Source organism: Pichia kudriavzevii, chromosome 1, assembly GCF_003054445.1.
Source record: "Pichia kudriavzevii chromosome 1, complete sequence".
Lineage (NCBI taxonomy): Eukaryota > Fungi > Ascomycota > Pichiomycetes > Pichiales > Pichiaceae > Pichia > Pichia kudriavzevii.
The window spans coordinates 1,576,442-1,598,031 of NC_042506.1; the positions used below are offsets into that span (position 1 = coordinate 1,576,442).

General features: G+C 41.6%; 16 protein-coding genes and 1 non-coding gene across 17 annotated transcripts; 9 read left to right on the top strand and 8 right to left on the bottom strand.

The window, feature by feature from the left end:
• Positions 1–682: 682 nt before the first annotated feature.
• C5L36_0A07130 (uncharacterized protein) lies at positions 683–1,792 on the top strand (the record flags this gene model as incomplete). Its single annotated transcript, XM_029463728.1, has 1 exon — positions 683–1,792. One exon carries the CDS (start codon positions 683–685, stop codon positions 1,790–1,792), a length of 1,110 nt encoding a protein of 369 aa, XP_029319588.1.
• A 25-nt stretch (positions 1,793–1,817) lies between these two features.
• C5L36_0A07140 (uncharacterized protein) lies at positions 1,818–2,114 on the bottom strand (the record flags this gene model as incomplete). The annotated part of the gene is made up of 1 exon (XM_029463729.1): positions 1,818–2,114. The coding sequence occupies one exon, from the start codon at positions 2,112–2,114 to the stop codon at positions 1,818–1,820; it is 297 nt and encodes a 98-aa protein (XP_029319589.1).
• A 252-nt stretch (positions 2,115–2,366) lies between these two features.
• C5L36_0A07150 (uncharacterized protein) lies at positions 2,367–3,164 on the top strand (the record flags this gene model as incomplete). Its single annotated transcript, XM_029463730.1, has 1 exon — positions 2,367–3,164. The coding sequence occupies one exon, from the start codon at positions 2,367–2,369 to the stop codon at positions 3,162–3,164; it is 798 nt and encodes a 265-aa protein (XP_029319590.1).
• Positions 3,165–3,182: 18 nt separating this feature from the next.
• On the bottom strand, positions 3,183–4,142 carry C5L36_0A07160 (uncharacterized protein; the record flags this gene model as incomplete). Its single annotated transcript, XM_029463731.1, has 1 exon — positions 3,183–4,142. The coding sequence occupies one exon, from the start codon at positions 4,140–4,142 to the stop codon at positions 3,183–3,185; it is 960 nt and encodes a 319-aa protein (XP_029319591.1).
• A 303-nt stretch (positions 4,143–4,445) lies between these two features.
• On the top strand, positions 4,446–4,919 carry C5L36_0A07170 (uncharacterized protein; the record flags this gene model as incomplete). Its single annotated transcript, XM_029463732.1, has 1 exon — positions 4,446–4,919. One exon carries the CDS (start codon positions 4,446–4,448, stop codon positions 4,917–4,919), a length of 474 nt encoding a protein of 157 aa, XP_029319592.1.
• A 173-nt stretch (positions 4,920–5,092) lies between these two features.
• Positions 5,093–5,812, top strand: C5L36_0A07180 (uncharacterized protein; the record flags this gene model as incomplete). Its single annotated transcript, XM_029463733.1, has 1 exon — positions 5,093–5,812. One exon carries the CDS (start codon positions 5,093–5,095, stop codon positions 5,810–5,812), a length of 720 nt encoding a protein of 239 aa, XP_029319593.1.
• A 215-nt stretch (positions 5,813–6,027) lies between these two features.
• Positions 6,028–6,999, top strand: C5L36_0A07190 (uncharacterized protein; the record flags this gene model as incomplete). The annotated part of the gene is made up of 1 exon (XM_029463734.1): positions 6,028–6,999. The coding sequence occupies one exon, from the start codon at positions 6,028–6,030 to the stop codon at positions 6,997–6,999; it is 972 nt and encodes a 323-aa protein (XP_029319594.1).
• A 35-nt stretch (positions 7,000–7,034) lies between these two features.
• Positions 7,035–8,447, bottom strand: C5L36_0A07200 (uncharacterized protein; the record flags this gene model as incomplete). The annotated part of the gene is made up of 1 exon (XM_029463735.1): positions 7,035–8,447. One exon carries the CDS (start codon positions 8,445–8,447, stop codon positions 7,035–7,037), a length of 1,413 nt encoding a protein of 470 aa, XP_029319595.1.
• Positions 8,448–9,506: 1,059 nt separating this feature from the next.
• On the top strand, positions 9,507–9,580 carry C5L36_0Atrna1N. The gene has a single exon. It is a non-coding gene; the product is annotated as a tRNA-Asn (tRNA).
• A 289-nt stretch (positions 9,581–9,869) lies between these two features.
• C5L36_0A07210 (uncharacterized protein) lies at positions 9,870–10,793 on the bottom strand (the record flags this gene model as incomplete). The annotated part of the gene is made up of 1 exon (XM_029463736.1): positions 9,870–10,793. The coding sequence occupies one exon, from the start codon at positions 10,791–10,793 to the stop codon at positions 9,870–9,872; it is 924 nt and encodes a 307-aa protein (XP_029319596.1).
• Positions 10,794–11,551: 758 nt separating this feature from the next.
• C5L36_0A07220 (uncharacterized protein) lies at positions 11,552–12,040 on the bottom strand (the record flags this gene model as incomplete). The annotated part of the gene is made up of 1 exon (XM_029463737.1): positions 11,552–12,040. One exon carries the CDS (start codon positions 12,038–12,040, stop codon positions 11,552–11,554), a length of 489 nt encoding a protein of 162 aa, XP_029319597.1.
• Positions 12,041–12,327: 287 nt separating this feature from the next.
• On the bottom strand, positions 12,328–13,551 carry C5L36_0A07230 (uncharacterized protein; the record flags this gene model as incomplete). The annotated part of the gene is made up of 1 exon (XM_029463738.1): positions 12,328–13,551. The coding sequence occupies one exon, from the start codon at positions 13,549–13,551 to the stop codon at positions 12,328–12,330; it is 1,224 nt and encodes a 407-aa protein (XP_029319598.1).
• Positions 13,552–13,755: 204 nt separating this feature from the next.
• C5L36_0A07240 (uncharacterized protein) lies at positions 13,756–16,650 on the top strand (the record flags this gene model as incomplete). Its single annotated transcript, XM_029463739.1, has 1 exon — positions 13,756–16,650. One exon carries the CDS (start codon positions 13,756–13,758, stop codon positions 16,648–16,650), a length of 2,895 nt encoding a protein of 964 aa, XP_029319599.1.
• Positions 16,651–16,750: 100 nt separating this feature from the next.
• C5L36_0A07250 (uncharacterized protein) lies at positions 16,751–16,954 on the top strand (the record flags this gene model as incomplete). Its single annotated transcript, XM_029463740.1, has 1 exon — positions 16,751–16,954. One exon carries the CDS (start codon positions 16,751–16,753, stop codon positions 16,952–16,954), a length of 204 nt encoding a protein of 67 aa, XP_029319600.1.
• Positions 16,955–17,048: 94 nt separating this feature from the next.
• C5L36_0A07260 (uncharacterized protein) lies at positions 17,049–17,540 on the bottom strand (the record flags this gene model as incomplete). Its single annotated transcript, XM_029463741.1, has 1 exon — positions 17,049–17,540. The coding sequence occupies one exon, from the start codon at positions 17,538–17,540 to the stop codon at positions 17,049–17,051; it is 492 nt and encodes a 163-aa protein (XP_029319601.1).
• Positions 17,541–17,911: 371 nt separating this feature from the next.
• C5L36_0A07270 (uncharacterized protein) lies at positions 17,912–20,410 on the top strand (the record flags this gene model as incomplete). The annotated part of the gene is made up of 1 exon (XM_029463742.1): positions 17,912–20,410. One exon carries the CDS (start codon positions 17,912–17,914, stop codon positions 20,408–20,410), a length of 2,499 nt encoding a protein of 832 aa, XP_029319602.1.
• A 164-nt stretch (positions 20,411–20,574) lies between these two features.
• Positions 20,575–21,474, bottom strand: C5L36_0A07280 (uncharacterized protein; the record flags this gene model as incomplete). The annotated part of the gene is made up of 1 exon (XM_029463743.1): positions 20,575–21,474. The coding sequence occupies one exon, from the start codon at positions 21,472–21,474 to the stop codon at positions 20,575–20,577; it is 900 nt and encodes a 299-aa protein (XP_029319603.1).
• Positions 21,475–21,590: the final 116 nt, after the last annotated feature.

A 21,590-nucleotide genomic window follows, 5' to 3' on the forward strand; every position in this document is an offset into this window, starting at 1 on the left:
GCAAGAGGGAAAAAAAAGTTTTTTTTTTTGATTTTTTTTTTGATTTTTTATGTTTTTCTTGTTTTTTTTTTTGATTTTTTGATTTTGTGCTCGGAAAACTGAAAATTAACGTCGCGCAGCACGTGACGCGGCTCAGCAGTTAGAATGAAATACTAGATATACTGTAATGGGGGTAAATAACAACAAATTGCCGCTTATATGAAGAGCCAATATGCCATTATGAGAAATAGAATGGGTTTTTGTATTTAGCCTTTTTTTTTTTTTACCTTACCTCCTCGTTTCTTATTGTGCTCGGCACGGGTTGCCGTATTGGGAACCCCAGAGATGTGAAGACGTTAAAGCCTCGTTTAAGATAGGTTTCCAGTGGAAAGTTGCCTATTTTTCGAGGCTGAGAATTAAACGAGCATTTTCTTCTAAAAAAGGGGTGGTGGGGGCGGAAGAAGAGATGGATATGCATTATTTAGTTCACTAAAAGAACGTTATCGTTATTAGTGCAAGTGTTTGTTTTAGCACTAGTGTTAGTACTGAAGTTTGTGTTGGAACATTTGAAAGTCTACACATTTGTACCTTTTTGTGTTGGAACATTTGAAAGTCTACACGTTTTTATCTGTTTGTGTTGGAACATTTGAGGCTCTACACGTTTTTATCTGTTTGTTTTTGTTCTTGTGTGTTTGCAGTGCCAATGTCTCTCCTTGATACTCATCTCGTCGATGTCGGACTTGCCGAAGACGCCCTCTATAGGAGAGCCATGAACCCCGTTCTCTATAAGATCCGTCATAAGATCCGCCCCTACATTGACTACGAACTCCCCATCCTGGAATACATTCAGTCCTTCCACAGAAACTGGCTTGATCAGTACTTCATGTACAGCGCCAACGTAGGCTCGCATACGTTCTACGTTTTGATGTTACCCCTACCGGCTTGGTGTGGTTCTCTCAATCTCCTTAGAGACCTCGTACAGGTGCTAGGATTGGGTATCTTTCTCACCGGTGTTGTTAAGGATATGCTGAACCTCCCTCGTCCAACCTCTCCACCATTGAAGAGACTCACAATGTCCCACTATACATCCAAGGAATACGGGTATCCTTCCTCCCATTCAGCGAACGCAACCTCGGTGTCGATGGTTATCCTCATCCACACCCTCTCGTCGGAATTGTCCCTCTTTTGGAAATCTACAGTGATTTTGATCACCATTGGCTACTGGATCACCCTCTTGTTAGGGAGACTCTACTGTGGAATGCATGGCTTGGTGGACGTGCTCTCGGGTACACTGGTGGGCATTCTGACGGTCTTTGTGAGGATGCTAACCAAACCTTTCTGGGATTCCAAAGTCCTGCAACATTCTACATATTGGCCACTTTTTATAGTGGGCCTCTATTATTCTCTCATTTATTTCCATCCAACACCAGTGGAACAGTGTCCCTGCTTCGAAGACACAGTGGCCTTCATTGCCGTCCTTATGGGCTTGGACCTCGTTGGCTGGACCTTGGCCTCCCCTACCACGTCTACAGACTACTCGAGCCATCCGGCAAAGTTGTCCGTTCCTAAATCCCTCTCTGCACTAGTGCTTCGTTTCCTCATTGGCGTGCCGGCAGTTGTTCTATGGAAAACACTTGCCAAACCTCTGGCAACCTCTCTCGTGGCCAAGCTGAGACCCATGGATTCCAACCAGCAGTGTTTTGCCTTTCTACGCAGAACAGATACTAGAATCATTGTCAAATTCGTCGTCTATGGCGGCATCCCTTTTGCGGCAATCTTTGCAAAGTACATCTTTGAGTGGCTAAACATTTGATAGACGTTTATAAATTACTATAGTTTCACTCCTTTATAGACTTCACAAAGGCAACTACATTGGCCAACGTGATCGCCGGCTCCTCCTCCCGTGGTACATTCTCCAAATGCTGTCTCGACGAACAGTGTACAGCCAACGCCTGCGTGTCCTTGAACCGCCGTCTGCACGGCTCGCAGACAAACCACGACTGGTCAGATCCAAACAGCGTCCCCGTCTCCTGGTGGACACTCGACACAAATCCGCCTCGGGCCTCCTTCACCCGTTTCCTCTGGGCATACTCATCAACGTCCCATGTGCGACGTCCATACTGGTTGGTGCTCATTGTCTCCTCATACACGCCGATAGAGAGGAGACATTCTATAAACAACGGCTTTGCAAACAACGGAGAAATCGGACTCTTGTTTGTCTTGAAAGTTCCACACTGGATAAAACTGTGACAAGAGGGAAAAAAAAAAATCAACACCTTCAAAATTTCCAAATTTGTAAACGAGGCTCAGTTTTTGGTTGTCTATGACAAGACAGCCATTTATTGTTTGTTAAAAGTCTCCATTAGAGACATCTATTGCTAAGAAAAATGCGGTTTGCACCGTATGTCTATGCCTGGGGGCATAACAACCACGCCGCGTACAAGGTTTGCAACGTGGCCGATGTTGAGAGAGTTGGGGTAATGGAAATCATACTTGCCTTTTACGTTGACGGGAGGTACAACGAAATCATCAACTGGAAAGACGATATCAGGAGGTCGGCCGTACGTGTGCGATTGGCATTGGGCGGAGCGTGTGGCCGTATTATATCGGACAAGCCAATGCAGCGGCAGGTTGCTGAATTGGTCCATCTCATTAGAGAGCTAGATGTCGATTGGATTGACGTTGATATCGAGGGACAGGGGAATGCAGACGCTGTCCTTGTTTGCCAACTCGTCTCTGGTGCCGTTGCTGAGACAGGCGTTCGGGTCTCACTAACGTTGCCGGTCGAGTGGACTGGGTTGGGTGCAGAGGCGGTGCATGTGATGGAGGTCTTTCACCAGGTGCCTGTCTCGATGTATAACTTGATGGTGATGGACTTCTACACTCCATATGAGGGAGCTTGGGGGGTCAAACATATCCAGATCCTGAAGAGTGTCCAGCGGCAACTCGGTATACCGTGGAGCAAACTCGGGGTGTGTCCAATGATTGGCCGGAACGACGATGGTACATACTTTACATTAGACGACTGGGATACCTTGCTTAAATTTGCCAGGAGCGTTGACCTGGGGCTGGTTACCTTTTGGGCACTGAACAGAGACCAAGCCGGAACCGGCGGCATTGACACACATTCATCACAGCCTCATGATTATCAATATACAGAGAGGGCGTTATTATATACACGTTAATAGGGAAACCGAATGTAGTTATTTCAACGACTTGAGTCTCGTTATAACATCCTCGTCGGATTCGCCATACTGTCTGATTGGCTGTCCAAGTTGTCTCAACTGCCACTGCGCCTTTTCAATTGCAGGAGCATCCTGGGATGGTTGGGTATCTGCCAACATTTTCAATTGCGGTGTCTCTAAGAGAGGAGCAGGTTTAGCTACATGACTGATTTCCAAAGGATCCAGTTTCGGTAAGTCCTTGACATGCTTGATCTTGTCCACAGTCTCAAAGTACTCGACAACATTGTTATCCTCCTCTTCCTTCAACACGAGCAGGGTGTCCCTGCTACAAACATTCTGTTCGAATTTGATGGCCTCCTTGATGTTTGGCGGGTAGTTCAAAAGTAGGAATCTGCCAGCACCAGGGTCGGCGTCCTTCTCCTTCTTGATCTCGTCGCTTACCAACTGGGTGAAGATCCCAGGTTTCAACCGATACGTGAAGGAATATGCAAACCCATTGGCCTTTGGATCATGGGTTTCCAAATTTTCCTTTAAAAGAATATGATACTTGCCCCCCTCTAGTTGTCTCTCCACGAGCTCATTCAGATCGATGACTTTGGCACCTAGCTTCTCCACTATTTGCTTAACTACCTTAGAGTCCTTACTATTCCCATTCGTCACTGGCAGTAGATAACACTCTTCACCTTTCTCCAACGTTAAATGCTTCTTCTGGATCTCAGATATATACTTATTCCATTCGTCTTCAGTGAAGGTCTTTTTGTATTTCTCAAGGTTCTTGGAATGGTCCTGTTCCTGGATCCGCTGCATGACGTTCACATACACCATTGTACCAAAGGCAGCCACTAATAGAAACCATTTCCATTCAATTTTATCAACGTTTCGGCGCTGGGACGCATGCCGAACTGGCACAGCAACACGAGCCAATAATTTACAAGGATTCAACCCCAAATGAGCCTGGCGCAGAGATGGACGGAACATTGATCTCCAAGACTTGTCTTTACTCTTAATATGGTCCAAATTGGTGAAATGACACCCAATAGTTAACCATACCTATTTAACAACAAAGATGAACTTGTTTCTCCAGTAGCGAATCTCTCCCTCTTTTTTTTTTTTTTCTCAATTTTCCCATTTGTTAATTTGAAGCGATGTTGAAAAAACAGGAAAAAAAAGACCAATTTTAATTGGAATTTGTGTTTAGACATTTACAAGAATGGACGATACCAGACAAGACAAGACAAACCAAGACAAGACAAACCATATAACGCCACCCAAGAGTATAACATGTCTCTAGTCAAGCTCGCCAATGTCTGTGCGCATCTACAAAACGTGTCTATGGCAAGAGTGCCTCTGGCAGCCATTCCATACACCCGTTTGCATTTACAAATTGCATTAGGTCTTCATAAGGAGGGGTTTATTTCCACCTTGCAGAGGGGATCCACGGCCGGTCCAGACATCACGCCCGTCGAAGTCACACCAGACAACATTGCCACCCGTCGGTTGTGGCTTGGCATGAAGTACAGACAGGGGAAGCCGGTTTTGTCCAAGTTCCAACTAATTTCCAAGCCTAACAGAAGGGTCTATGCCAATGCCGACGAGTTGAAGGAGTTTGCCTCTGGCCAGAGATTCAGGTTTGTCAAGCCGCTGATGCCAGGTGAGATTGTCTTTGTTAGGCCTAAGGGTTCCAAAGAGGTGATAAACTTGCACGAGGCAGTCAAGAAACAGGTTGATGCCGAATTGTTATGTAGGGTTTACTAGATGAAACGTAGCTCTAGTTTCACCTCTCTTGTATATACCGATTTCTGTAGCGTTTCTAATACTATGGAAAACCTAACTTCAAAAGCAGCATCACTAAAGAAACTACCAGTCAAACTATCAACGCGAGAAGAGCATGGCTGCTCTTGTCCTTGATGGAGTAGTCAAACGTTGGAATGGGGAAACTAGGCATCCCAAAGAGAGTCAGGGCTTCCAAGAGAGTCGGCTGTGGGAGTGTTACACTGGGTGATGTTCAAACGGTTGTGCACGGCGACGGGTTTGACTCCATTGGCACACATTGCCTTCGATTTAGGAGCTCCAAAATTAACGAGTTTTCCAATGATGGCAAACGACAAGTTCAAGTAGCTGCGTTTGATCTCGACGACACATTGATTAGGAACAGGTCTGGGTTCAAGTTTGCAAGATCTCCAGATGACTGGAAGTGGTTCAACGAGCACGTGCCTAGAAAAGTGAAAGAGTGGACCAGGGAATCACCAAACCGAATTATTGCGATATTTACCAACCAAGGCGCCGTCACCAACATTGTCCCGCCGGGGAAGCCGTCGTTATCCTTCAATAAGCTGGTTGCTCGTTTGAAACTCATTACCAAAGAGTTGGATGATTTACCTCTTGTTGTCTATGCCTCTACACGGAAGAGCTCTACAGATAAAAAGAAAGGGTTGGGGAGTGATGACAAGTTACATGAAACTTACAGGAAACCAGGCATTGGCATGTGGAAGCAGCTGCTTGTGGATATCGGCGATGTAGACATCAGCAACTCATTCTTTGTTGGAGATGCTGCAGGAAGAGACGGTGATTTCAGTGATTCTGATAGGAAATTTGCAGAAACAGTCGGTCTCACGTTCAAAGTTCCTGAAGAATATTTCAAGGCATAGCTATAGCAGCTCTGCTAGGTTTGTAGTTGTAGATGAGTAACATATCTCCATCGTTGCACTCCCAATTCGTTTTCTATTGAAGGAATACACTAACAAAGAAAAGAGCCACACTTTTGTTATCGCTTCATGAATATTTCACCGTTTTTCCAACAACCGATGAAGTGGTGGATATTATCTCCAACGTTTTCTTGTCTCTTTTGAGGTGGCAATCCAACATGTCTCTCCCACATACCTTTGACGAACCTGTTCCTCTGGCTGTTATCGGAGGCACCGGGTTGTACAAACTAGACTCCTTGGAGCCTGTTGCTAAACTCACCATCTCCACGCCTTGGGGCCAACCATCGTCTCCAATAACCATTTCGAAGACAGCGACTGGACTACCGATTGCCTTTCTTGCCAGACATGGCCAAACCCATGACCTGCTACCTACAGATGTTCCATCGCAGGCAAATATTGCAGCGTTGAAATCTTTAGGTGTCAAGATCATCATTGCATTCAGTGCAGTTGGTTCATTGCAGGAACATATTCGTCCTCGTGATTTTGTTATTCCGAACCAGGTCATCGATAGAACTAAGGGTATCAGAAAATCTACCTTTTTCGAAAGAGGTTTTGTTGCACATGCAGGGTTTGGTGATCCATTTGATAATAGGATTGCAAAGATTATTGCTGAGACATGTGAGAATTGTTTGGTCAATGAGGACGGTGTAGCGGACAAGAAACATAGACTCCACTCGAAATACACCGATGGAAAGGACTTAACTTTGATTTGTATGGAAGGCCCTGCATTTTCAACTAGGGCAGAATCGAAATTGTACAAGTCCTGGGGCGGTTCGGTCATTAATATGTCATGTATTCCTGAATCCAAGCTAGCAAGAGAAGCTGAAATTTCCTATCAAATGATTTGTATGTCTACTGACTATGACGCCTGGAGGGAAGATGAAGAACCAGTGACTGTGGAGACTGTTGTCGGTAATCTCAATGCAAATTCCAGAAATGCACACATCATTGCCGAAAAATTGATTGAAGTCTTGGAGCCAAAGATTAAGTCAGGTGAAATCGGCAATGATTTGCAAGGTTCTATGAAAATGGCCATTTCCACTGCACCTCATGGTAGAGACAAGAAGGTTATGGAAAAAATGCATTATTTGTTCCCAGGCTATTGGCCCTTGGATGAATCTACTAGATAAAGTATTTAACCGTGATGTTTTAATTATATAAAATATTAGTACAAATTATTCTTAGATTTTCTAATCTCGTTGCTGACTTCATACATATATTTTCCACTTGGTTGTAATATATCTTTACCTACATGACGATCTGTGTAATTGTTCCTAGAACTTAATCTCTTTCTCAAATTTTCAAGGTTAGCTTCACTTGTTGAAAGAGTAGCCTTCTGAGATGCACCTGCACTCCACGTCAAATTACCGATATCATTTTTGTTTGTATAACTTCTCGAATTGAATTTATTTCCAATAGCAAGGCTGTTGAGGGACCCCATAACGTCTTCCATTGAATTTGGGTCCGGTACAACAACTCTAGCTGGCTTCTCGTGTCTTTGAGGAGAAGATGTCAATATTTGCTTGAGAACAGCATCACTATCTCCATCTTCGTCATCTTCATCTGAAACAGATGTGTCATCACCTAAACCGAGGATCTTCCTCTGTGCTTTTGTCAATGGTAAGTCAAGACATTTATCCTGTGGCTTTAGTAATCTGTAAGCCGATGAGGTAATAACTGAAAGAAGAGTGAGAGACAATATGTACTCAATGTAAGTTCCAATTGCTAAGAAGCTTTCAAAAGATACCAATTGTGCAAGGGCGGAAAGTAAGCTTTTCAGAAAGGGAGTATTTGTTTGGTTGGTTAAAGACATCAGGTACTTAGATAATGACGCTGTAGTGTTGTTAATCCAGGGGCTTGTGTAAAAGAACAGTCTAATAATCGATCGCAAAAGCCTGTATACGAGAAAGGAAAGTGTTGCAACCAACAACTTTCTCAGTTCCAATTCTTTATTGACCATTCTGCCAAGGGCTTGGACAACATATGGATTAGACATGTCGTTAATGGACGAATGGGCATTATGAATTTCGGCAGTATCTTCTTTCTTTGAGGACAAAGAACTACCGACATTTTTCTCATTTGAGGAAGAAAACGAGCTTATTGTCCTCCTTGGTTTAAATGCAGAATGCAAATAAGTATCTCTATTTATTTCGTTGGATATACTGTTTGCTCTCAAGCTATTGATTTTGTCGTGATAGTTTTCCTGGTGTGCCCTTATCTTCATTTTCAGGAGTTGGTCGGCATTGATGGCCAACGGATCATACTTTGGGGTACCAAGGCTTGCTGTTATTTTACGTGAATGATTTGACATCCTAAATGGAGACTCAATGAGTGATTTAATCGGAGTATATGGAGATATGTCATTGGAGTCCATATTTACTGTGGAAGTACCAATCTTGATGTTTGGCAAGGTCACGTTACCGGCGAAAGAGCCGTGTTCGTTTTGGTTTTCACTTGAAACAGGTTCGGTTTCACGTAATGGTGAGAACTGCTTATGAGGAGATACGGAGGCACCTGACTTGTTCTTTGTTGATAAAAATGTGTCATCATCCGTAAAAAAGGTTGATGTATTGGACATTTTAGGTGTTTATGACCTCGTGTCTATAGTTTTAGCTGAGGTGGATGGGAGAGGAAGAAAGGTTGAAATAATACCATCCTTCTGAAGATTAGTGTAGAATGGAAATTTGAGATTCATGAGGAGGAAAAAAAATTTAAAAGTTGCGAAAGCATCTTCTACGGGGGCTCTGCCTTTTTTTCTCTCTAGCATCTCCAACCTGGAATTGCTTTTATGCCAATTGGTTTTCACTTATCACATGTATGCACAACATTACTTTACACAGTGCACGAGGACACTTTAAAACGCTGTAGCATACTCGATAGAGAATTAGTTCCACTGTATCTACTACAGTAATTGGAAACTTTGTCGGTTTCATGAATAAACATGACGACAATCATCCTGTACAAGTATACGGGAAAATATTGAGTTACCTTGTTTCCTTATCCATAATGGAATCACTGATATATTCCGTTAATATTGCAATTCCAGATTTTTCCAAAAAATCGAAAATATATTATCTCACAAAAGGAAAAAACTTATCAAACCAATTTACCAGCTGCAATTCGTATCTGTTTCCTTTTCTCGTCTGATGTATTCTTTATAACCATGGTTTACTAACAACGAAACCAATTGTAAACCATACCAGATTACCATAGGAAACAGATGAGGAATAGCTATTCTTAAAAATTGATTGCAATGGTTCACACATTAGGTATCACTCTGATTGCAATTCTATGAAACAATGTATTTGCTTCGAGTGACTTATATGTCTGATGTTTTGTAAAACACCTTTTTTGACACAGTTATCTTTTGTTCTTCATGAAGCAGTGGATATTTTTTTCTTTTCAATATAGTTTAGGACCTTATTTTACTAAATTCTTCACTTCTGACATTATTGGGATGGGTGTTGGATGTCTTCTAGTAAAAACACCAAATTTTGAAATCAATTTATAAAAACTTCCTCATAGTTTAATATGAATACAAAAATTACTGAGCTAATCAATTTATAATTAAAATAAGTCACGTGTATGCCAGAAATACTAAAAACAAAGTATAGCAACAAAAAAACCAGTCCAAGATGACTGGATGGCCAAGTTGGTTAAGGCGTGCGACTGTTAATCGCAAGATCGTGAGTTCAACCCTCACTCTGGTCGTTTCTTTTTGCTTTATTTTTCATTTTACCCGACTAGAAAGTGTATTCCATCTCTGAACGATAAGGTACAAAGAGTAGGCCAATGTATTTTACATATTGTACTGCCATACAGCCTATTATACATATTTTTTTTTTAGTAAAAAAGACAATGCGATTAGTAAAAATACATAAGATAATATAAAGTATATATGGTATAGGAAAGATTTCCGTAGACGTGAATGAAACATGAAAAATGCCATGAAGTAATATGATGATAGGAAGGGTATAATAATGGGGTTCATATTTATAGTTTAGTATCCGCAATATTCTCTGATAAGGTTATTCAACTCTTGTTCTTCCTTCATTGCGACTGATTTTAGGTAATTTGAAAGAGGGGTATTTGCCGAAAGTGAGTCAAGTGCTTGCTTGATATTTTCATTTGACGAAGAAGGTGTAATTGATGGCTTGGAGTAGTGATTGTTATAAGATCCAATGGAGGACACAGATGAGGCCCTCGAATGGACGGAGTAGATGGAACTAGAAACAGATGATGTTCTTGAATGTTGGGTTTCTTGTTGATCGACTGCGGAGATATCTGATTCTTGGATTGGGTCCTTGTTTTCCCTTGGAATGATGATAGTTTGTGTAGAGCCCGTGAGCATACCCTTAGACAAACTCTTTCTGATTCTGGAGTTTTTCTTAAGGTCTGCCTTGATTGGGTCAAGAAATCTTTTCCAAACAAGGGCCAATTCTGCATTTGTGATTTGGAGGTCCCAATCGAGTAACATTAGCAGTTGTCTTTCCATCAAATTGACATCTTCTCTTCTGAAGAGTCCATCGGTGTATTTTGCCCAATGCTTGTTCTTTGGAGAGGAGTCATTAAAGTTTTTCGAGCAGAGTATAAGACAGGCAAGGAAGATCCTGTGTCTGGTGCATGGTAGTCCCTTTGCCTCTTGAGGTAGTTTTTCCTTTAGTCTGTTCATATAGACAATGGTGGACATCAAGGTAGCTGTGTAAACGTTGGTGTATCTGACCAACTTGGTGATGAAGGTCATCAACGAAGGCAACGGTTTTGTCCTTGTTACGGTTTCGCCGTCTTTGGTGACAATGGTTTCTGTGACGGTCTTTGCGTTTTCACAAGGTAAAACCTGTAAAGTCACCGAGACGAGATGGTGGATCATATCCTGGGTGACGGGGGACTGGGAGAAGATGTGCATAGCTTGTGCGTCGGTCATGGCTTGTTCTATGGAGTGTGAGTGTGCGATTGCGGGCTGATTCAGTGGAAGTGTTTGTTGAAGAAGTGTTTGTTGAAGAAGTGTTGTGGAAGTGTTTGTTGTAGAGTGCAAGGTACACAAGAGGAAAGTTAATACTCTCCAAGACAGAATGCCTTCTAACAAGAGAAAACGTCTTGTTTAAATAGAATGCCACTTAGTAAACCGTTAAGAGTTGTCTTCCCCTGAAAAGATTCGCCCCATGCCCCAGAACTAACAATCCAGGAGTTGAAACACGTCTGAGATAGGCAGAAACACGTGTAAACACAATCTTCATCATCAAACACGCTTCTCCATCGAAAGGGACACGTCTGCACACTGCCCGAATAGGAAGGAGCGCGCTTTTTCGCAGGCAACGCGTCGCCGCCGCGTTTATTTGCGTGTTTTCAGAGAAAAACTGCCGAGCCGCCACTACAGTGTTTCATTTCCAAGGGGGGGGAGCGTTTCCTCCTTGAGGGAAGTCAAAAGGGGAGGGCGTTAAAAGGGGAAGTCAAAAGGGGAGAGCGTTAAAAGGGGAAGTCAAAAGGGGAAATCGTTAAAAGTCTCGGTCTTTTCGCTGCGTCGCGATTTCCCAATGCGGACGGGGGAAAATTACCTGATTGAGCTAATTGGGTATACAATGTATAATGTATATAGTGTATAATGTATGTATAAAAGTGTAAAGTTGAATTGGATGCACACGTTTCTATAGGGGTGTTTTAACAGCCGATGCAATCTTGTAGCTAGATACCACCACCACGACAACGACAACGACGACTTCCGTGTCCGGTCTCATAATAGACGTCCCCCCTTATGACGTTCTCCACGTTCAGTAGATTTGCCAGCAACGTCGCATTGACCATCTTGACCATATAGTTTGGAGTTATGAGTTCTTGACGAGAGTCTTCGCCAGCCACTTCTGTCTCTGAACCAGTAGCGTCCAAGTCGAACTCACAGTCGGACTCGTCGCCAGAGTCGTCCTCCCCGTCGTAGATACCTGCAGTGATCTCCACTGGTTGGTAGAATCCCGCATCCACGTCACGTTTGAAATTCTCTGCCATCATTTGCCTTACCGTGCTATTCCATGCAGAGACATAGGTGAAATAATCCACAGAGTCATCCTGTGAGATGGCGCCAGTTCCACAACATAGTCTCTGAGGATCTATATACATTTTCTCATCTTCTTGGCTCTTGCTTATCCACCATGTATCATTGTAACCGTAAGACGCCATTTTCTTTAACCACAGAAATTCAAATGGATATTCACAATCTTGTGCCACACGTCGATACTCTTCACAATAGTTGATCTGATCAGGTATATCTACTAAACCTTCTCTTATCTTATCTTTAACATTTTTCCCACTTTATTGGGCTGTTTCTCATCAGGTAGCGACTAATCCATTTCTCGCCAAGGGGGGGGGGGGGGGGGGTTTGGACATGAATTCTCGCATTGGCATGTTTTTCCCCCCATTCTGAGAACAGGAATTGCCAAATGGGGCAACTAGTCTGCAACTGATTCCTAGAACAGTTTCTTGAACATCTCAAAGAGTGACTCTGTGGGCTGCTGGTAAACGTTTCCCTGTTGCGGAATACTATTAATCGAGGGAAACCTAGGAGAAGTAGAGTCACTATTGATGACGTGCCGTTTATATGCCACGGAGAGAAGAGGCGCTACCCTCTTATAGCATCCATTGTATTCCTTGTCCATTAGAAGGTACAGTTTCTGCGACGCCAGAGGCGCCTGTAAGTTGTATCCACGTATGGTGTCATTCAAGTCTCTCAATCTGGCCTTAAAGTATGCTCCTCGGGTGTATAACCACTGCTCACTTCTTAACCTATCTCCCGTTCCCTTGGCCTCATTTGCCGCCAGCTTGTTGAGCTCTTTTGCAATATTCTCGGGCGACTTACCCGGGTACTTGACACTGATATGATTGATTGCCCACTCGAGCCAGTCCTTGTCTAACTCGTCTCTGAATTGGGCAATTTTCATATCACAACCCCCCTGCTTCTCAATCCACGGCGGCAAAGCATCTTGCTTCTTCAAGATCTCGTTCAGGTGATACTCCGTCCGATCGATGAACATGTTCTCCGTAGATCCGTAGCCGCCCTTGAGAGGTTCTCCACGCTTGATGTTCTTGAACTCCCCCCTCCGTTGGGCTTCCATGATCCTCTGGTCTGCTAGCGACTTGATACTGTTGTCCACGCTTGCAAACGAGTCGTTCAAAAACATGGAGGGCCCAACTAACCTCTCCTTATACATTTCTCTCCATTCTTCCTCCTCTGTCTTTTGTTTTCTCTCAGATACCTTTTCCAATTGATAATCAAGCACTGATTCACGTGCGTCGCCCAACCGTTCATAGACTGATCGTGTCCGCCTTGTAGCAGGAACATTCAGCGGCTTGATGGAGTCTTGGAGCATCCGGTTGGACGAATCAATATGAGATTCAGTGCCGCTCCATGGTTTGGACATGGCCAAATCACGGGAATGTTTGGGAGCCGATGCAGGTAGTGTACTGATTCCAATGGCTTGCTGGTGGACGTATTCGTAATTCGAAGGATCATGCGCTATCTTATCGAGTTTCGAATGTAGAACTACTTTATCATATGGTAATGCATCTTCTGGTTGACCTGCCCTGGGATCCGCTGCGGAAGGGGCCGCTTCTTCGGCAAGTTGTTGCAACCTTTGTTTGATTGCACTGTGGCCTTCTTGATACAGCAGAACAGATGTACAGAATCTTCTCATGAAGACAACAAGTTAACTCAGTGATCAGGGAGGGTATTTTTTTGTACTTGAAAGGTTTCATATCAGAGAGATACAGATGCATGCGAAGCTTCATGATTTTTTTAAGTTTCAAGTGCTTACCAAGACGTCATTGAAAAAAAAAAAATAAATTAAAAACATAACTTTTTTCTTTATTTTCATGTCTTCCAAAGACCATTGACAACTATGGATCGTGAGCCATCTGAGAGTGTTTCCAGCGTATCTGGGGAGACAAAACAGGTGAACACAAATGACATTATAGAGGTTGCAGACCAGAATAATATAGAGAATAACAAATACAAAATCAATACCAATTTCAATCATGATGTCTATACTGCGAGCAAAGACGAAGATAATGAAGCTTCGGGAGGTCCCTCGTGGATGCCGTCCATTTTGAAAGATCACAGCTGGCCCGATAGTACAGGGAATAGTCAATCTGTAGGTGATGCTGCTGACGGTAATGCATCTGACAACCAAGATCAAGCAGTGAAGGTGGATTTAAATAACCCTCTGTTAAGCTTAAAAGACACAGTATTGTGGAACCAGGATTCACATGCCCGCAACGACGCAGACTGGAAGAAATATCAAGCACTGGAATTCGAACTGAACAATAAGAGGTTGAAAAATCTACCAAATACACAATCTTCGATACCAAATACATTTGCAAACAAGTTTAATAAGAAGCATGGAAATATCAATCGTAAGAACAACAATGACAATGACTTAGCTGATGGGCATATGGAGTCGCCGTTTAAACTGTTTGATGTGGAGCAGGATACATATACAAAGTTGAAGATGAACAACATATTAAGTAATCTATCTCCACAGAAGCAGCATAGTGAAAATGTGCCTAATGTTATAAAGGAGAGTGACGAATTGTACAATAAGATAGTCACTGGTGGTTCCGGAGACGGTAGTGTGCTAAAGAAAACAGTGAATGCGTCATACTATGACCGCTTACGTGATGACATTACATCTGATGCGGAAGAATTCAGTTCGTTCCCTTCAACAGCAAGGAAGATGATGTACCAAGGCGATAAACTCTTTAAAAATATCCAAGAAGGATACGAAAAACTCCCTCCTATAAGTACCCAATCAGACTACACTTCTACTGAAGAACGTGAAGACAGCTCCAGGGGAGTTGATTATCCACATAATAATAACAGCTATATCAATAAAAAGAATAGCGAGGTAGAAGAGGGAAATGATGTTGATAGTGATGTTGATAAATTGAGAGAGCATTTGGGCACCCAGGCGGAGGCATTCAACGCAGAGTTCCAAGTCAGTTCGCCGAAATTGCAAGACAAGTTCATTTTGGAAAGCAACGAGGCCCCTCACAAGGGTTTACATTTTATACCTGCTGATGAGTATAAAAATAAAGTGTACGATAAGCGGCTAAAAAGATTTGTCTCTCAATCCCAGCTTGCTGATAGTTCATATACTGATACTGAACTAGGGTACCTTGATAATTTATCAACATCTGATATTGATGCAACCAGTCATAGTGTGCGACGTACACCAAGAGAAGATTCGAAAGACAACACGCCAAGACATGACGCATCGGAAAATGATACCTTAGATGAAACCCAATTTTCAGTTTCTGATAAACATCTAGTCGAAGTTATCAGCCAATCATTTCCTATAGAGGATTGGGGGTCCATTGAAGAACTAGACATCAGTGGATACGATTTGAAGCAACTGCAGAATTTGGATAAAATGACCCCTAATATATGGTACTTAGATGCCAGTAATAATTTAGTCAACCAAAACTTTGGCATACCCAACAGCGTCCAGTATTTGAATTTGTGTAACAACAAGTTCAACAATTTAAGCAGTAAATTCTACCAGTTTACTAATTTACAAATATTGGATCTAAGTGGTAACGAGTTGACGGATTTGAGGTGTTTGCAAGATTTGAAGAATCTAACTAGCTTGAATTTGAAAGGAAACAAGCTGAAAGATGTAGAGCATCTAAGTAATTTCAAGATGTTGCATTACTTGAACCTTTCAGATAACAGGTTGAGAGCAACTATTGATTTTCGAGGATATACAATGTGGTTTTTAGAGGATTTGATTTTGGATAATAACGAAATTGAGAAATTAGTAAATATTAGTGAGTTGCCAAAGTTGATTAACCTAAGTGCAAATAATAACCAGTTGAACAAGATTGTGTATCATATTGATGACGAGGGGGAGCCTGTTAACGAGAGCGTGTCTGCGCATCCGACATTGAAAAGAATATGCTTGAATAACAACTGCTTTGCACGTAGTATTGATTTTAGTATGTATCCTCAGCTAAAGGAATTACAGGTCGATGGAATTAAAGTCGATGTTCACGGCTTGTCTATGAACATCGTTAAACTAACACATAGGTACACAAGGGACAACAATGAATCGTTGCTGAAATATAGCTCTGCTGGGAATAACCTACATTCATTATATCTGACAGGTGGGAAGCTCCCTGCGTTACCTATTTGCAAGAACAAGTTTTCCAGCGTTTCAGTACTTGATATTTCAGCTATGAACATCACAGTCTTACCTGACAACTTTAGTGAGTTTTTCCCTTTACTGGTTGACCTCAACTTGAATTTCAATAAACTACAAACTCTGAATGGACTACAGGGGCTAAGGCACTTAAAGATGCTAAAGTTGCTAAGCAACAACATCCAGAATCTTCAAGACGTAATAGATTATACCAATGGGATCCGCATGTCTTTGAAATTGATAGATTTGCGAGTGAATCCGATATCACAAGACTTCTATCCCTTCATATTCTACAACGAAAGAGATGGCGGAGAGTATACACCGATGGGGGACCTTGCTACGTTCCAATTAAAGGACAGAGATGACATTGATGCGTTTGCAGTAGAGTACACACGCCTATACTCCCCTACAGGTCTCGAGGAATGGGTGATGAAGAACCGCAAGCACATGAAAAGACTCCCACCAAAGGTACGTCTTGCCCGTAGTGAGTACACTGCTCTGCTGTGTGCGTGGTTCGAATCAGTTTTGTACATCGATGGTCTCCTCATAGACGAAATGGACAAGAGGGCACTGATAAATTCTCTCGTCGAGGTTTAATGTGCACCTTAATGTTGATCAAATGCGAAAAAGAGAATAACACAATCCCCTGCTGTAAAAACCATTCTACCTTGTTTTTAGTGTATAGAATAGAGCAACAATGAGCGCATATCCTTGGTACACAAGAGTCACAGACATTGCCCACAGACTTACCGTTGTTGGTTTGGTTGGGTTCACCCTTTACATGACCGCCGGTGTTGGTTACACACTATATCAAAACGGCAAGTTAGCCGAAGAGAGAGTGGCCAAGCAAAAGGAGGCAATGGCCAAGCAAGCAGAGCTTGAAAACAATAAGGAACAGTAGGTCCTTCCTATGCCCAATCTGTTGATCTTGTATATAAACATCAATATCCATATCCATATCCATATCTATATGCTTATAATCTCCATATAAAAACTTATAAAACTTTTCGTTTCTTGGATACTTTATCCTCTGGAGTTTTTTTCCTTTTACGTTCTTTTAAATTATGGTAGAGTCTTTTCTCCATCAATGTATCCATCCTCTTCTGAAGCTCTGCTTCATTACCGTTAATGTCGATGATATTCTGCTGGTCAAAAGGTTCATGGCACAGTGGACATCGCACTGCATTCAAATCACGCAGTACTTTGGTGTTCATAGCACAACCACAGGGCACAATATACGAAAACTGCAGCTCTTGTAGTGTAACATCATCGTCTAGCAAATCAACAACCTTGCCGGATAGTGGACAGGTAAGTTTCCCATTCTCGAGCCGGATCTTTATATCGATAACATCGTTCAAGGATTTGAACCGGCCCTTCTTTTGGAGTAATTCCCCAATTACAGCCTCTTTGCTATACAGATGTCCTCTCCAATCACTAACAATAGGTTCTTCTAATGGTTTGTTAGTAATTGGGCATTTGGTGTACATTTTCACCAATTGGGTGATTTCATTGGTTTTGGAGTTGGAAGTTCTTTTGCCAAGTTTCCCCTGCGCAACTTGCAAAATGTCTCTTCTGGATGGAATACTCCCACCATCGTTCTACGCATATGTTAGTACTCTGATCACTAGCTATTACATAATGCCGTTCTTCACACATACCCCCATCTCAAATTAGCTTTTGCTTGTTTTACTGTTTAAGGTTTACACATAAACCAGCCATGAAATTTCCTCTCGAAAATTTGGTTTATGCGATAAAAAGGTACCAGATGGCATTGCACTATGCACAAGAACGGTAGTTTGTTCAGGAACATTGTGGGAACGTCTTTTTTCGACATTCAAACATACACGCGTGTGAGGCAATGGACCCAAGCAGAGTGTTGAGAGATAGGCCAATGAGCGTGGTATCGAAAAAACCCTTTGCCGACTTGTATAGAGAGTCGACAGCTAAACATAGAGGCACCTTTGGAGGTTTTGCATCATGGTCGTTTAATAGACACACATGGCAAAAAGGTGAATTGTTGATAGAGTCAACTGGGGAAGTATTAGGGAACAGCAGGATATTATTGACTAGTGTTCACGGTTGTAAAATTACACTCATTGAGGGGGAAATGACAGTCAAGGTCAATAATGAAATTTGGTTCAGGTTTTTCGAATGGTTGAAATTTGTAGATTTTATATCTGCCCTAATATCTTGGTCCAATGCTACCATGCCGGGAATACTTTCTAAGTGGAAATCATGTGAAGGTTTACGAAACGATATACAAATGTCTTGTCCAGTGGAACTACTGGTTGACGACAAATGTTGGAGCAAAGTGGATTGCCTACTAGCCAACGGTTTACTCAAAATAGGTGATGATAACGTTGATATCACTGCCTTGTACGTTTCGGAGATACTCCCTGTTGATTATTCAGTTTTTGGAAAACAATGGGTTATTTATGTGGGGGAATTGAGAGAGCTGAGAGAGCAACACAAGGTTCCAAGTACCAACGAAGGATACCTTTATATGAAATTTGATAACGAAGAGCTATTTGAGAAATGGTTGCGCATTCTACGAGAATATGCACGACAGGAATATATCGGCAATGAAGAGAACCGATTGAGTTTATACCAAGTCATGAATTTAGAGATAATCGAAGCTACTCTAAAAGTTCAAGGTAGCCTTTATTGCGAAATTGTCATGTGGGACAAGGTATGGTTTAAAACTTGTTTGGTTGACACCAACAACAGTATCTTCTGGAAAGAGATGTTTCAAATGCGTCTTCCAATATGCAGAAACCATAGCGTGAAAATCCTGATAAAGAGACACACCGATGGTGCTTGCTCTGATCATGAAAACGACGAAGATTATGAAGAGGAGGACGTTGATGAAATTATTGGGACTTGTTATACACATTTACATGGGGCAGAAGATCAATATTTTCATAAACTAACCATCAAAAATTTACAGAACCAGAATATAGGGGAATTAGTTGTTAATATTACTGTCAACGAAACAATTGTTTTGCCAAGCGAAAAGTATACAAACTTTGAAACAATGTTGAAAAACTCATCAATGGAAGAGTTGATCACATTTTTGGAACCACAGGTTGAAACCAAGAATGTTGAGCTCATATCCTCCATATTAGTTGATGTCTACTATAATATGGGGGAAATAAGTGAATATTTCGAGGTATTACTGAACTATGAATTGAATGAATCCACGCAGAGTTCTTTGCAACAGAAATCTTACAAATACAATACTATTTTCAGAGGCAATTCTCTATTATCCAAGTCGCTCGAACGATATACCTTAGATATAGGACAGACCTATTTAAGTGAGTTGTTTTCCGATATAATAAGGAAAATTGAACTGGAAAATAAAGACTGCGATTGCTATTTCAAGAATGAATCAAGAGAGGTGAACTATCAGCATCTACTAGAATATCTAGAGTTGTTTTGGCTTAGAATCTCAAGTACAACGAATGATATACCTGAGCCACTGAAAAATGAATGGAAAAAATTGAGAAACAAAGTTGAGCTATCTGTTGATTTAAAGGATGACACAATTGTTTATAATGCTCTCTGTTCATTTATTTTTCTTCGATTCTTATGTCCAGCGATACTAAACCCCAAACTGTATGGAATTTCCTCATCCCATTCAAACTCACGCGTATCAAAGACATTGGTGACTATATCTAAGGTGCTAATGACATTTGCAAATTGTTCCACATTCCAGGAACACAAGGATCCTTCCCTTTTATCATTGAACGATGATTTTATCAACGTTCATAAGGAAGAGATTTTTGTTTATTATGATAAAGTGACACACAGGAAAATGGACTTTGCGGAGAAAAGACTGCAGAATGTTAATGTGATTAAAAAATCCGACGACCAAACGTTACAGCTAGCTAGATTGATAGATTTTATTAATAAATATGATTCGGCTTCATCACCCGTTGAGGAATACCAGATCAGTGATTTACAGGTGGATGATGATTTTTTAACTTCTTTCATTAAGGATGACGGGTGTACATTCAATGATATAATAGAGCACAAGTTCTCATTTGCCGATGTTCAGAAACAAGTTGCTTATTTGTGCCAAGAGCGTGATTCTCTTGTAAGAGACTTACAAAGGGGTGGTGATCCAATTTTGGATGTTGATATTGTGAATAATATTCGAGTAAGGAGAGGAGAGGTGGTGTTTGATGGTAAGGGTGGAGAAACAATTGACCGTATAATTAACTCATCGAATAAGATCAAACGTCAATCTTTGGCTGCTGTACCGAGATCGGAGAGTAGGGATTTTGAGAAAGACAAAGAAAGAGACAAGAAATCATTATTTACCAAGCTTTTTCGTCGTAAGAGTACCATACAATAGTTTTCTTCAGATCAATTTGTATGTATAAATGTATGTATACGCTTTGTTAATAGATGTATAAAGTAAAGATAGATAGACTGACCTACATATTGGCTGTTCGATAGAGACATCGAAAACAAAAAAAAAACACACACACACACACACACACACAGAAAACGATACGTTTAGTTGGTTGGAGCTTCACCCTCAGGACCAATGTATTTTGGATCTCTCCATGGACCAATGTCACTCAAATACAAACCACCTTCAGCTTCTGAGACTTCAGAGGTACCTCCAAACTTGGTAGGTAGGTTTTCAGCAGGAATCTGTGCTAATAGGTCCTTCTTGTAACTTGATCCTAAAATGAAAATCTTGGAAACAGTCACCGGATCAAGGAATGGCTTGAAAAGACGGAATGCTGTAGAGAAGCCAAATGGAGCGTTGATTAAATAAAATTTACCCATTCTTTCTGGGTAATAGTTTTGACCAATATAGGATGCCTCTCTAACATAGGATAAAACCTGAGAGGCAGCAGTGATGGATATGCCCTTCAAGTCGAGAATCGTACACGAAGTCTCAACTAAAAAGCCTGCCTTACGAGAACATGCTGGTAGTCTATGTTTTGCAAATGATTCATATTCCCAGACCAAGTTTTTCAACATTCTCTCTTGGGTTGTAATCTTGTACATTTCGGTAACATTGACTTTACCTAACTCCTCAATATACACAGGTCTACCCTCCTTGTCTGTTTTGTGATAGTATCGTGGGTAATATTTGGCAACAATTGGCTTTTCCTCATATTTGAAGTCTTCTAAAATGGTATTGGTACCATATTCTTTCCTCCATTTCTCGCAAGCAGTGTACATCTCTAACGCCTTCATGACATCAAACTTTCTTGCTCTTAGGAAACGTAACAAAGTAGCATCGTCGATTCTCTCAGTGTAGCCCTGTGCTTCAACGAGAAGTCTTAATTGTTCAAGTGCAGACTTTTCGGCATCAGTCAAGTAGCCTGGAAACCCGGTTTGGCCAAGTGGCGGCTTTGCGACAATCTTAGGAAGGGTGTCAAGGATCTCTTGTTCAGACATTGTCCAGAAATACGGTATGTGACGGATTCGTTGTCTACTTAGGCGAATATATACAAGAAACAAAAGGAAAAATGCAGTTAAAGAGTCCACTTACACAAACGGGAAAACAAAGGCTG